Source organism: Gouania willdenowi, chromosome 6 (assembly GCF_900634775.1).
Source record: "Gouania willdenowi chromosome 6, fGouWil2.1, whole genome shotgun sequence".
Classification (NCBI taxonomy): Eukaryota; Metazoa; Chordata; class Actinopteri; order Blenniiformes; family Gobiesocidae; genus Gouania; species Gouania willdenowi.
Genome location: NC_041049.1, coordinates 27,781,202 through 27,795,957, shown reverse-complemented (window position 1 = coordinate 27,795,957; position 14,756 = coordinate 27,781,202). Strand labels below are relative to the sequence as shown.

Below are 14,756 nucleotides of genomic sequence, written 5' to 3'. Positions count from 1 at the left end.
ACCAAACTGAGCAATTTCATCCTTTTGTAGCAAATGGTTTATTAACATTGGAAACGTTGGAACATATAAAAGTAACCAAAGATTCTTCCAATCAGACGTCTTCATGAGCGGTGAGTCGATGCAGAGCAGTTCGTCACTTTAATATGTCCAATCAGCCGCAGCACACATACCCAAAATCTACCCCCAACCCTAAGCCCCACCCCCCATGTTAATAAAAACCAAAAAGGAAATAACTCCAACTAAAAGGTGAGACACTAAAGTGATTGGAAGAGAAGCCGCCACTCAATACTTACGGACACCTCTCATTGGAGGAAGAGCCAGATGGGTGGAGCCAGGCCTTCAGTTCATTAAGAGTCTGCCTTTAGGCCGACACTGACCAGGTCCACCGCTACACCAAGCTGACGACAGGAGCCAACGAGGGACCGCAACCGTTCTGAGGCTCCGCCCACCACCACCTCGAACAATAGCCGCTAAAGAGATGGGATATCTAATAAGTACTCTGATTACTAATAAGCTCACAGATGTTATGCGTGTGTATTACGTGTTTCCACAGGTCTGCACTCAGAGGAAGGTGTTGGAGCGCCTGCTGATAACTAAGTCGCACCTGAAGAATGACACAGACAAATAAAAGAGGAGAGAAGAAGAAAAGACACACACACACACGCACAAAAAGACACACATACACACACAAAAACTTTTGGCTCGACCTATGACTCACCTCCACCGACTCCTTCAGCTCCTTCTGCACAGTGATCAGTCTGCAACACACACTAACCATTAAACATGCACAGTAACACACTATCACAAACACACAGCGTGTATTCTCACATCTTCCACAGAGGCAGACAACAGGGGGCGCTGCTGCTCAACAACCGAGCGTGAAACCTCAGGTGCTCCAAATTTCCTTCCAGCCAGTCAGCATGCAAGATTCTGCAGGACAAAAAGGCCAATTAGAGAGCAGTGTGTTTTTTAGTAAGCTGGTGGAGAGGTAAACCTGAGGCCGTAAAGCAAAGGGGGATCGAATTACAGCTCATTGTCCATTTTTAATGGGCTTGTAGTGGAGATTTAAAAAAACCACAATATATAATACAGTAAAATGTGTTGATGCTGCACTTCCTGGTCCTAACACTAGGTGACACTGCCATGACAAAGACTGGTTATACAACAAACTAAACCTTTATAAGAACAAAGTGATTGGATGTTCATGCACATGAACACAACTATAACACACTCCACGTATGACACAGGACATGGTGTGTGTAATGAAAGGTGAGCTGTGAGTGAATATTTGGGACTTCAAGGTACTTGGTGACAGCACCCACAAGTCAGTGCTGTGACTACTGCAAACCACACCATTGATTGACACCAGGTTACAACATCTTATTTTATGAAAAAATCATGTGTGCAAGTTGTAATTATCAACAAACACGACAACTTCTCACATTGAGCACAAAACGCGAGTCTCATATATTATCAGAACTAACAACACTTTGTCGCCTGCGCATTAACCGGCCCTTAAAGGGACCACAGTGTTCATATTAGACTTTAAATACAAACGTTTCCATGTAACAGTGAATAATGTCGACAGTGATCACTACTCATGTTTATATCCTGTAATAAAAGTGCCCAACGTTGTTCACTTTGTCCATAGTGTGTCACTGCTGGAGTGATACATCCAAATCACATGAAAGTTTGATTTTTAGCGAGGTTCTTCACTTTGAAAATATAGTTCCCCTTCATGTTCAGATTAATCTAAACTGAGTTGCAGACAGACATTTTCTGCTTGAAGGATTCATTAAACATTATCAATACGAACAAGAGGGAAGATATTGACTCCCGTCTCCTCAGTAATAAGGAAGAGTGCTCTACAGCACCTTTTTTCTTTCCAACCTGGCAACACACGCACGCACACACTGTGTACTAGTGTAACAGATGGAGAGTGAATTTGTGAGATCTCATGATTCCCACTCAATGGCAACGGTCACCTAATGTTTTTTAATTCGGAATTAGTTATTCCGAATTATATCATTTGGAATTAAAGTGTTCTGCTTTGTGTTTACATGGTAATAGTAATTCCGAATTGAGATTTACATGTATAACCAGTTTATTAGGCTTTATTATCCCCCGCCACGAAGTGGAAAGAGGATATAGGTTTGCGTTCATCCGTACGAGTTAAAGTGAACAGCATTTCTCAAAAACTGTTTAAGATAAGATAAATTTCGGTGTGTGGCTTCAGGGTATGAATACCTTGATGGAGTTTGAAACTCAATTATGTCCGCCAGCAGGTAGTGCTATAACCAAGGTCAATGCGTTTTGGCCTATAACTCCCACACTAAATGTTGCACATTCAAAAATATCATATCCACAGATTCCCTGAATGGCACTGAATCAGCTGAGCTAGGCCACGCCCAATTCCACCTTGAGTTTTGTTGACACAAAATTGCAAAAACTGCAAAACCTACTTTTCTAACTCCTCCTTGGGGTTTGTCCAATCAGCGTGAAACTTGTCACATTAGAGTATTCAGTTAGACCTGATCTGAGGTTAAGGAAATAATTTTGTTCGGTCAAAATATGCGCCAATTATTAACGAGTAAAGTTTTCTAGCGAGCTATAAAAACAAATTGTTGCATTTCTCAGTCAAAATAAATGCTAACACCACCAAATCTGAGATCCTTGATTGGCATGTGATTGTGGGGGTATGAGCCAAATTTGAATAATTTGGGCCTCTAGGGGCGCTGCAAATATGAGAAATTCATCTCTCTTAAAAACAATACCGATTTTTATCAACTTTGGTAGGTATGACCCTGGGTCGCTCCTGAGGCCATATCTCAAAGTTAATCATGATTGGTCAAAGTCGGCGTGGGTTATTACAACATAAACAACAAACATTTATTTCAGCTGAAGTATTATATTGAGGGCTGTGAAATGTACAGGGTATATATAGAAGAGCACACAGACCACCCATACCAAAAATTGGGTGACGCTATAATGGGTGCAAAGGCCTGTAACTTTCACATTTTAAATCACACCTGCATAAAATTTATATCCACATTTTCCCTGCAAATGGCACATTGGCCTGTGTCCTGACGCTCGCCCCAAGCCCGTCATCCTTCGTGATGTAATTCCATGGGCTCCACAAAACCTGGGGGCCAAGTCGTGCGGGAAGGCTTGGCCCCCTTTCATGACTGCTTGCAATTTTTGTTAATATAATCCCCCACCACAAAGTGGAAAGGGGGATATAGGTTTGAGCTCCGTTCATCCGTTAAAGATAGCTAGTAACTTGATATTCTGATGTGATGACATATTCTTATGTATACATCTAAGTTCTTAGATTTAGGACATTTAGGAAAAGGATGTGAGTTATAATGACAACCAATCTGGCGAGGGATGCTGATGACTTTCTTCTTGTTCAATTCCGCTTTAGGTCTGGGGGTTGGGGGCAAACGTGACGTATCACGTCTATCGGGAAAAACACAACAAACCTTTTGTCGGCTGTAACACAGAAGACCACACATGAGAATTGTTTTCACTTTTGTTTTGATTGTAGTTTTGCAGCAGCAGCAGCTCGACAAAAGCACACCTTTGTCCGCAGAGCGGAAGGGAGATAGGAACTAATCACCAGTAAAGAAAGCCCAGTAAAACTAACCAGGGATAAATAGTTGCTCCCTGGTAAAGATAGTAGCTCTAACAACTGGTACAATGATAAACTTGGTGATTTTACAGCCTGTGTATGCAGTACCGGGACTCATTCATTCCGTATCTGGGTTTTAGTATCACCAGTCCGATGAAGCCTTTCCGTTTGCCGATGTCCGTGTGTTTAATAAGTCTGTGTGTCCGTGTGAATGTCCGCATGTTTGTGCCTCCGTCCATACAATCTTTTCATTATATCCATGTCTTTTAAGGCTCTTACTAAAAAAATAGTATCGGCTCTAGTCTGGGCCGCCATTTTGGATTGTGTCGTCATCATCGCAGCAAAACACACATGCGCAGAACGACCAGAATTAACTTAAAGAGGAGTTAAGTGTTTACAAGATAGAGGAATTATTTAATTTGAGATTAAAATCGGAATAAACCAGTCACCTAATGCGGATTTAAATTTAATTCGGAATTGAATTAACATTAGAAATTAAGTGTTTACAAGGTCAGTTTAAAGAGGAATTAACTTTTATTCTGCTTTAAAGAGGAATTAAAGCTCCCATATAAATGTGGCCATTGATGCTGCTGGTATGCAACACTTTCACTTTGAGATAACGCTTAACATCTTTGGGGTTTCATATATTTTAAACATTAGAATAAAATAGGCTATATTTCCAAAGCAAATTATTCCATGACTTTTTAATTCCATAACTTTTCCAGGAATTTCCTGACCATGGGGACCCTGATGTAATGACCAAAACATACACTGTCACTGAGGGAGGAGTTTACCTTCTTTCTAGGTCAAAGGCTGGATGGACATTCACCACTAGGCTAATAAGATAATGGGAACTTCTACAGCTCCATCATCCAGTCCATCCTCTGCTCCTCCATCACCATCTCACGCTGCAGCTACGGCCATGTATCATCCACTCAGAGAAGGTTATTGGCTGCAATCTGCCCTCCCTCCAGGACCTGTACGCCTCCAGGATTCTGGAGCATGCAGGGAAGATTGTGGCTGACCAACCCCTCCCACCCTGGACACAAACTGTTCCAAACTCCTGATGAAGGAGGCTCCAGTCCATCAGGACCAGAACCTTACGACACAAACACTGTTTCTTCCCATCTGCCACCAGCCTCACAAACACAGCCCTGGTCTCTCACTGTCCGTGTTTGGACCTCTGTGAACATCTGTGGACACCCATGCTCTCCTTTAAAACATGCCCCAAAAGTCGTCATGAAACCAATTTCCAGATAAAACTGTGTGTTGGTCACAGACAGGTAGTGTAGTGTGAGTGTGTACCTGAGACCCAGATCAGTGTTGTTGGGCATGGCACAGTGCAGTCTCTCCAGGAGCAAAGAATGCTGGGACCGCGGCAGACGGCTTAGGTAAAATGATATAACCTGCAGATGCACAAAAGCACACAGCTGAATCAGGTGTGTGTGTGTGTGTGTGTGTGTGTGTGTGTGTGTGTGTGTGTGTGTGTGTCTGTGTGTCTCACCTTGTTGTGAAACTTATAGCAGGTCCAGAACTGAGCAGGTTTGAAGGGGAGCTGCAGGCGGGTCGGGACGGTGCTCAGACAGCCGTGGATCAGCTCCGACAACTTCCTATGTCGGAGGGTGGGCTGACTGACGGCAAACTGCAGGTAACTGTGATTTCAGAGGTGATATCAAAGGTGATAACAACATGTAGACTTCCTTTCAGTGATCACACACAACAGGTGTAAAAAACAGACTTGTGGTTCCCAAATATGTGACTCGGATGCTGATCCGGAATGAGGGCTGCCTATTGAGGTCCCTGGTCTATACATGTATATGTCCAATACTACGCAAATTCCGATCAAAATCTTGAGCTACGTGGTACGATGGGACTAGTGATCATGTAATCGTGTGATTGAAAATCCATTCAGAGCTTCATCTAAAGTGTGTTTTTAATATGTTGTGATGAACAAGTGGTTCAGAATATTATGGCTGCTTTCAAATCAGAAATGGCACTGGTATAAAGACAGGTGTAGCTGTCGGTACGAGTTCAACTTTTGGCAAGTGTAATAGCCAATAAAGTCATCTAAATAGGGAAAGACGATAAATGTAAATCAAAAATAGGTTAACACTGAAACACAACTGAGGAAATTATGAAACAGAAAATAGGAGTCCCTATGTGTGTCAGAGGTGATGATGAGTGCAGACTCACTCCATCCACAGCAGGTGGAGCTCCTCTAGCTTCAGCACTGAGCTCAGAGCTCGCTCGTACGCTTCTACGGCCGCCTCCACACAGCCCTGCATCCACTGCCACCGACTGTAGGGGTTGGACCAAGAGGGTTAGCCTCCAACCCAGAGAGAGAGTGTGTGTGTGTGTGTGTGTGTGTGTGTGTGTGTGTGTGTGTGTGTGTGTGTGTGTATACCAGTGGATGAGGTGGAGGTAGGTGTTCTGCTCTTTGATTGGCTCAAGCAGTTCCTCTTTGAGTTGGGGTCCTTGGAGCAGCTCGTCTGTGGGTAGGCCCAGGATGTGCCTGCAGGAGGAACAGAGGTGGTCTTACTCACACACACACACACACGCGCACGTGCGCACACACTCACACAAATGTGTTCAAACCTCAAAACATCCACCGGTGTCCTGTGACTTTGCTCGTCATCGCACAGCGACAGCACAAAGCCTCTTAGCAGCGGCGCCACCGCGCTGACTTTATCCTGTGACCCAATGTATATATACATGATGTATATAAATGTGATGCTCCATAGTAAAACCATGAACAAGCCAGCATTAGATAAACAGAGGAAAAGGTTTGTTTTCTCAGAAAATACTGATTTTCCTTTTTTCGCTAGTTGAAGTCATCAAGAAAGAACCCAATGCTTCAAATAGCAGCATCAGAGGTTTTAAAATGATAAACTGTCTTTGAAAACTGCTTGTTTCAGAGCCAAGGGGCTTGCATTTCTGAATAACATACTTTGGCTATACAGAGTTGTGTCACTGGTTTGGGCCAATAAATTATACCTTCAAGTAAAACACATGGCTACTTAAGCATCTATTTGCTAAATGGCTTTCTACTCATATGTCTTATGTCCATAGAAATACTTAATTTCAGCTGTAATCTGTCGCTTTTACCTACGCTGTGGCGCAATGAGTCATAAACACATCAGCTCATCCGATAAAGGCAATACAAGAGGAGTTTGGCTCCTAAAAACAATGTTAAACTGAAGGCAAATATATTAATTGTAGATGTGAATGGCATTAAAACAGTTAAAACAGCAATTGACAACCACTGGCTTTCTGGGGGTTGGGTTAATGCTGAGTAATGCAAAAGCAAAGCTTTTGTTACTGCCTCTCATCAGGCTGATCCAAGACGTGACAAAAACTGGCCAGAACTTAATAAAATATTTTTTTATTTCAAATTTTCTATTTATGCGACACCATTGAGAAGCTTAGAAATCACAGTAAAAGCAGAACAGCAGTGAAGCTGGGATGGTGTTTGACACGGTGAAGGATTGTCCAACTCTCCCAGTCGGTATAATAAGGATGATTTATACTGGTTATGGTGGTATTCCTCAATAAATATGACATTAATGAAGGAAGGCTGATGACGTACGTGATGACAGTGTCAGAAAGTTATTGCTGTGTTTGTTATTTCAGGCTTCAGTGATTTATGATGAGGCTGATAAACAGCACCCTGCAATGCTCTGCGCTGCACTCAAGATACATGTGTATGTTGGATATGTTACTGTGTAGTGTGTAAATAAGGTTGCGTGTGATCACCTGTTCCATGAGGAAGCAGCAGCAGCGGTAGAAGACCTCGGCGTTGTGTGGACACTCGGCCAAAGCGATCAGCCACACACTGAGCGCTTGCTCTGTCCGTCCCTGCAGCACCAACAGCTCACACATAGCGTCCCTCAAAACACACAGCTCAGGACACACTTGCAGCAGAGGCTCACACACACACAGCGCCTCTTCGTACCTGCACACACATACACACAAACATCTCCATACTGCATCTGAACTGCTGGCAGTTGAGAATGTGGCACTAATGTTGCTGCGTACCTGTGCAGCAGCTTCTGTAGGAGGAGCAGGTTTTGGTATAGAGGAAGGCAGGCTCGTGTTTTCTCAGAGTCTGACATCTTGTCACCCGTGCAGTCACGGAGGGCGTCTGAAGGACAAGCACACGCATGTCCTCAGTCCAGGATTAGGGTAAACTATAATTGTAATTGTGTAATTGATAATTAATTAAAATTATGGTGTAATTCTAATTTTTTAAAAAACGATTGCTGTCGTAATTGTAAATAAATTGTAATTGAGTTCAGATAATTGACTTTGTAATTGTAATTTCCATGAAAGTTCTATAGCAATTGTCAATTATAATTTAATGCAAAACTGGGGAACCACGTTAGTTCTATGTACAGTTCTACACATATGTAGTTAATTTTTACAAAATGTTTCATATCAAGCTTTCGCACATTTAATCAATTAAAGAAAAATTTAATTGGAATTTCCGGTTGCTAGATGGAGTACAAGGACGTGTGTAGAGAGGCTCCCCAACATAGATTTAATAACCCTTAATAACTTCAAAAAAAGACTTGTTATTCTAGCACCTAGGTTCCCAAAGTGGGGTACGGGTACCCCCAGGGGTACGCAAATTATCATAGTGGGTACATGAATGAAAATTAAAAACAACGACAACTTTGGAAACTAGAATATAAATAGAACGGGTAATGTTAATGCTAGGTATTGCTAATGCTATTGCTTGGTGAGTGTTAATGCTAGGCTAATGCAAGGTCAATATTAATGCTAGGATAATTCTATTGCTATGTTAATATTAGGTTAGTGTTATTGCTATGTTATTGCTATTGCTAGGTTAATGCTATTGCTAGGCTAATGATAATGCTAAGGTAAAGCTAATACACGAGGGTTCTGAGTGACAAAGAGCTCTGGCGGTCATTCAGGATTCATAGAACCATAGTTACATTCGTAACTCTTCATTCTATTTCATCCCTGCTGACCGCCAGAAGCAGTGCTTTAAGCACTGAATGACTTATACCAGAAAAGTCACAAAGAATCCTGTTTACCACCCTTCAGTGAGTAGGATCAGAGGACTCTGGCCGAAGGACCACAGCCAATGGATGGGGTGCAGCTACATAAACCCTGTAGAATCTGGAGAAATTGCCCGGCGATGCCCATGAGGTCGCAGCACAGATGTCCTCCAGGGGCACTCCCCCTCAGGGCAGCCCATGACGTAGGAACACTCCTGGTACCGAGTGGCACCGCACACCAGATGGGTGTGCGGTCACTTGCCCGATATGCATGGGCAATCACATCGACAATCCAGTTGGACAGGCACTGCTTGGAGACAGCACCACCCCTGTTAGGGCCACTATGACAGAGAAAGAGCTGATCAGACCCCCGAAAACCTACAGTAGCTGCAATGTAGGCTTCCAGGGTGCGCAGTGGGCACAACAGGCCAGACTGGACCTCTGGCTCCACGGAAGAAGAGTTGAACCGTGCCAGCCGAATGGGCTGGTTGAGGTGAGCGTGGGACAGCACTTTAAGGAGAAAAGCTGTGTTCGGCCACAGAGTGACTCCCGAGCCGTCTGAATTCCACCTCAGACATGTGTCGCTGATTGACAGGGCGTGCAGCTCATTGACACGCTTTGCAGAGGAAATGGCCAGAAGGAACGCAGTCTTAAAGGTAACCCACTTCAGCGCTGCTTGTGCCAAGGGCTCAAACGGTGGAAGGCGCAATGCCTCCAGCACCAGGGGAAGATCCCATGCTGGAGTCCTTGTGGCTATCGGAGGATGTAACCTTCAAGCTCCTCTCAAGAAAAGGGACACCAGCTGGTGGCTACCAATCGTGTCATTGTCGACCATTACATGTCGGCAAGATAATGCTACGACATAGACTCTCAGCGTTGAATGAGAAAGCCCTTTGTCCAGAAGGGACTGGAGGAAGTCCAGGATAGTTGGCACAGGGCAGTGCACAGGGTCCACCTCCCGCATTGTACACCAGTCGGAAAACAGTTTCCATCTGTTCTCATATTGGAGGCAAGAAGACGGCGCTCTTGCATTCATTATAGTATATCTAACTGCTGTGAGACCTTGAGCTTCCTGCTCCTGTGCTGCTTGGCATCCAAGTGAAAGCTGTTCAGCCACCTCTGCAGCGGGCGCAGTGACAGCAAGCTTAGAGGAACTACCCCCAAGACTGACGTTAGCTTGCCCAAAAGACGGAGGAAAGAGACATAGGTCAGCCAGCGGCCCTCCCTGAATAAGGCGAGCTGGCGAAAAATACCGACAACACGGTGGGGGGAGGGTTTCACTGTCATAGTTACACTGTTCAGTAAAACTCCAATGAAAACTGTGACCTGGGATGGCACCAGGCAACTTTTTGCCACTAAAAAGCATGTTGAGTAGAACCCTCTGTGACCTGACCGGGGGTCTACAGGTTCAATGGCGCCCTTGGCCAGGAGGGCGGACAGCTCCTGGTCTAATGCTAGAGCCTTTGCCGGGTCGCTGATGGATGTCATTCTGACCTGGCCGGAAGTGGGGGTCGGCAGCAGAATTGAAGTTTGTACCCGTAGGTTAGGGTGGCAACCACCCACGGGTCTGAAGCATGAGTAACCCACCGTTGAAGCTGCTGATGCGAAAAATATCCAACCGCCGGCCCCAAGGCCTCAATCTCTGCCCCCCCCAGAGCGGAAAGGCTCTGGAGCCTGAAATCGTCTGGGGGGCAGGTGAGCAGAGCCCCGGAAATCCCAGACTGGTCTCCGTGCGGGACACTGGGCATCACGACAACCAGTGGAGTGAGTTGTCGGCTGCACGTGGGTGCAAAAACAGCCGGGGGGGCCTTCAGCCTGCCGGCCGTGGGTCTATCAGGAGGAGGCATCCGGCTAAGCCCGGCAAGCTGCTGCCTGGTTTGCCCCGCCTGGATGGTTCGTTCCAGCGCTGGTCTGCTGGACCAAATATCTCCCCCGTTCGACCGGGAGGCTGTGCAGCATTCTCCTGGCTGCCTCCGTTAAGTTTGACTGGGACAGCCAAACCTGACGACGAGCTTGGACTAAAATGGACATTATTCGCCCAAGCTCTCTAGACAAAAAGCCTCCAATTAGGCATCACAGAAGGTAACCGCATCGGCATGCACACCGCCCTCCTGCAGTGAGGCTGAGAGGGCCAACATGAGGTGTGATAGGGAGTTTCCCATGTGACCAGCACGTGCTCCAGCATCATAAGCCCTCGTGAGAAGGTCATCGGTTATTCGACACTGAGGTCAAGGACACCTAGCATCCCTTCAAAGTGCTTCATCTGGGGACACAATAAGAGAAGCGATGGCAGGCTCGATGGGCGGAGTGCGATCCAGGCCAGCCCCCGCTGCATCATGCATGGCTGCCAGGGTCCGCCCATCTGCAGAGCGCTTTCTTCAGGCCTGCGCCTGAAGAAGGCGCTTGCAGATGCTGCCTCTGCCTGCTGTGGGACAGCTGTGTGCAGCCACTGGAGAGCCAGGCGCATGACAGCTTGCATGGAGTTGTCTTCCACCTCGGCCCCTGAACTCTGACCCGAGGAGTGGGAGCCCTGCTCAGACACCTGGGATCCGACATCCGAATTCTCCCCATAATCACAGAAATGGCTAGCCGAAGCAGCCAAAGAGAGTGTATCCTCCTCGGTCAGCAGCGTTGGCATTGGGGGAGAGAGTGCCGCATCAGCCACCAGGGGAAAAACCGGGTGGCTGTCGGCCAGCAGGGATCTCATCTGAGTCAATTCAGCAGACAGCTGCTCGACTTTAGATGATAACCCACTATGGTCAGACTTCGTTCTCTTCCTGGAAGGGGCAGCTGCCTCTGCCCACCTCTTGGAGCGTGTCTGACGGGTCGGAGGTGGCTGGCCTGGGGGGAGGTCGACTATGGCTACCGAGCCTTCCGCCCCCGCCAACCTGGCAACCCTAGCCGCCCGAGGCAAGTAGCTGCAGTTCATGCAGGGATTGCCTGACAGCGCCTCCTGCAGGTGCTCAGGACCAAGGCATGGTCGTGGCCATCCTCTGGCTGTAAAGAAACCCCACAGGATGTGCAGATATGAGAGCCATCAATCGTAGCTGCACAGAGAAGTCACTGATTTCAACAGGTATTCTAGCTCAACAAAGAAAGAGGGCGCGTACGCTGCACAGTGCACTCCTCGGCTTAGCCTGAGCGCGGACGCCGTAGATTGGAAGAGTATAGGGACCATATACTGGGGAAGGAAGCGCACACGCTGCCTGCACAGTAGAGGCCCAAATATACTTAAAAAAAGACCGTACTGTGGTCCTCACCCGAACTGGGCTCTTTAACAGAGACGGGCATGCGCACACGACTCACCAGCAAACAAATAAAGTCTGCTAACTTAAATTTAGTTTTGTATGGAGTAAAGATTGAAAATGACTCGAGATGTATTTGCTAAATGTTTTAATGTCAATATTAAGTTTTTCTGCAACAAGCAGTGGCTGAAATAACAGGTCATTTATTTTATATAATTTTAAAAGAAGACGTAACAATTTTTTTATTTTGCAGAAAGGCTGTACTTGAATTAACTTAACAGTAGCATAACCAACTTAGCATCTACATTGCTTCACCCCATGGAATTAAATTCAGAGGGTCCAGCTCTTATAGTGGGGTCTCCTAACCCTCTTCCCCTGGTCAGGGGTCTGCAACCTTTACTCTACAAGGAACCATTTAACCTCATCTCACCTGGATTAAAGTCCTCCTGGAGCCAAAAAAATACCTTCTCAATGAAGACAATACAGTGAATTAAATTATATATAGTTAAAATGACAGAATAATGTTTGATTTATTGTGATGTGATTTATATTGATCATGTAAATGGAAACTTAAAAATAGTTTAAAATAAAATAAATTGGCATCAAGAAATAAAACAGTATCTTCGCTCTTCAAATTTTTACACATCTCAGTTTATATGAACGCAATGTTATATAAAGACGATTTTTTTAGTTAATGTATTTGAAAGGCTACAAAAAGTAAATTGAAATTGATAACACATGATCATGTGATCAACACATGCTAAATGCTCATTTCTTGCCACACATAAAGCATGCATATTTAACCTGCACATTGGTGGTTAAATGAATCTGTTCCCACACAATTTATATGTCTATTTTCTTCCAGAATAGTGTTTTTGTTGGTTTAATTATCTTACCAGGAATTTAAAACTTAAGGTTAGTCACAGGTGCAGGAAAGTTGATGGTCTGTCGATGTTGCAGAAGGTGAAGTAGGAAGGTGCTGAGTCATTGCACAATGTGTTTGTCATTGTCTGCTGCACTGTGTGTATATATATATATATATATATTTATCCTATTTATCCTTTATTCTCTATCTATCCTTTATTTATCCCTCATCCTTTATATTTATCATTATTATTATTATTGTTGCTGGGTTGTTCTTTGTTTTTTTTATTTATTTTTTGTTGTTTGTTTTGTGCACCAACTACCAAGACAAATTCCTTGTACTGTCCTTAAAACTGTACATGGCCATTAAAAACATTTCTGATTCTGATTCTGATTAATTATTAATAGCCTCTGTAAAAAAAATAAGTATTTATTTCAATATATATATATATATATATATTAGGCCCCAGAGCTGCAGGTTGCAGACCCCTGCTCTGAGAGAACCACAGCTGAACATCTGGCCTGGCATCATAGGCCATCAGTTCTGGACCCTCCATGCTGGTTCTGATGAGTGTGTACGTTTTATCGCTGAGCTCAACACATTCTTCCTTTTTATTGCTGCCCTCAATGTGAGCGTACACTCAGTGAAGGGCTCGTTATGCCTGGCTCCGTTCGTGGACCGCGCGCACTCCAAAGGAGCACATTGGTGTTTACTCGCACGGATGCGACCAGATAAAATTTTCACTCGCACACACTGAAAAAATGGTTGCAGTCTCGAGCCCCGATTACAGCCATATGCTCACTGACAAAAGGGAACATTTTTAAGTCTTTCGAAAAAGGTTAAAAAAAAAATGAAACTAGAAAATAAAGAGTTGTTTTGTTACTTATAACTAAGACACTTTTTTGGTACACAAGTAAAACAAAGATATCATCAGAAAGCAACATGCTGTTTAAATTGATGATGGTCGCCTATGAAGAAATGCGTTCCAAAATTGTCTCTAAACTGTATGCACGTCTACAGAAACGTAATGGCAATACCTCACTGTATAAAAAATCTAAATGGGAAGACGAACTACAAACCAAAATTTCTGAGTGTGATTGGCGTTTGTTATGTAAGACACAACACAGCTCTACGAGCTCTAAACGCTGGAGAGAGTTTGGCTGGAAAAATCTGACATGCTTCTTTGTCATGCCGCAAATTAAAAGCAAACAGACTGGACTACAACAAAAATGTTGGAGACAATGTGAAAACTATAATGCCAATCACAGTCATATTTTCTGATCATGCACCAAACTACAACCATTCTGGGATTACAGTATTGGATTTTTCCCAAGTTCCCACAGGTGCTGTATCTGGGATTGATCCCAGAAGGAGTTATTATGAAAGAAGATGGGTACTTCTTCAAAATAATGATTGTTGCCTGTAAGAAGGCCATTACTAGGAACGGGTTAAAAAGTGATGCTCCAAAAACAGGGCACTGGATGGTCATTATGGAGAAGTTCTACGCAATGGAGAAAAGGACTTTTCATCTGCGAATCAAAGCAGGTAACTGGGCAAAAAAATGGAGGAAATTGACATCATCTCACTCAGTGCCATTGACGAGATAACTCGTCATTCGCATTTTTTCATGACGATTACTAGAAAACACCCTGGCGGAGGTCCCTCAACAATATCTAAACTGTGGGGTGCTGACCAACTGTGCCCTAAAGATGGCAGCAGTACACCTTTAGATGAGCGATTAGCCACTGATGCTACCCAGCAAAGGAGGAAGAAGCAGGAACGAGTGAGATTATGGCGCTACGGAGTGATATTGTGACGTATCCAGCAGCTCACAGCTCCACACACTAACACAGAACATGTATGGACATGAGTAGATTATTGATAATGTTGCGAGGGTGAGATAAAACCATCAACTAACCGGGCCAAACGGGTCATTGCTACAAAAGGACTAAATGAAACAAAATAATAATAATAATAATAATAATAATCCGAGC

The 14,756-nt window shown here is 44.4% G+C and overlaps 1 protein-coding gene across 2 annotated transcripts in view; it reads right to left on the bottom strand.

Annotated features, from left to right (window-relative positions):
• Positions 1-118: 118 nt before the first annotated feature.
• zfc3h1 (zinc finger C3H1-type containing) overlaps positions 119-14,756 on the bottom strand; it is a 28,453-nt gene continuing 13,815 nt past the window's right edge. Inside the window, exons 24-34 of one of the 2 annotated variants that reach the window (XM_028449348.1) lie at positions 7,667-7,772; positions 7,385-7,583; positions 6,227-6,321; positions 6,036-6,143; positions 5,825-5,929; positions 5,136-5,283; positions 4,937-5,037; positions 829-930; positions 719-758; positions 542-604; positions 119-470 (exon numbers count right to left, since the gene is read on the bottom strand). In XM_028449348.1, the coding sequence (XP_028305149.1) occupies positions 348-470; positions 542-604; positions 719-758; positions 829-930; positions 4,937-5,037; positions 5,136-5,283; positions 5,825-5,929; positions 6,036-6,143; positions 6,227-6,321; positions 7,385-7,583; positions 7,667-7,772 (1,190 nt within the window). In that variant the 3' untranslated portion in view covers positions 119-347. Of the gene's footprint in view, positions 471-541; positions 759-828; positions 931-4,936; positions 5,038-5,135; positions 5,284-5,824; positions 5,930-6,035; positions 6,144-6,226; positions 6,322-7,384; positions 7,584-7,666; positions 7,773-14,756 lie in introns of both variants that reach the window. The other variant, XM_028449346.1, reaches the window with a different exon arrangement.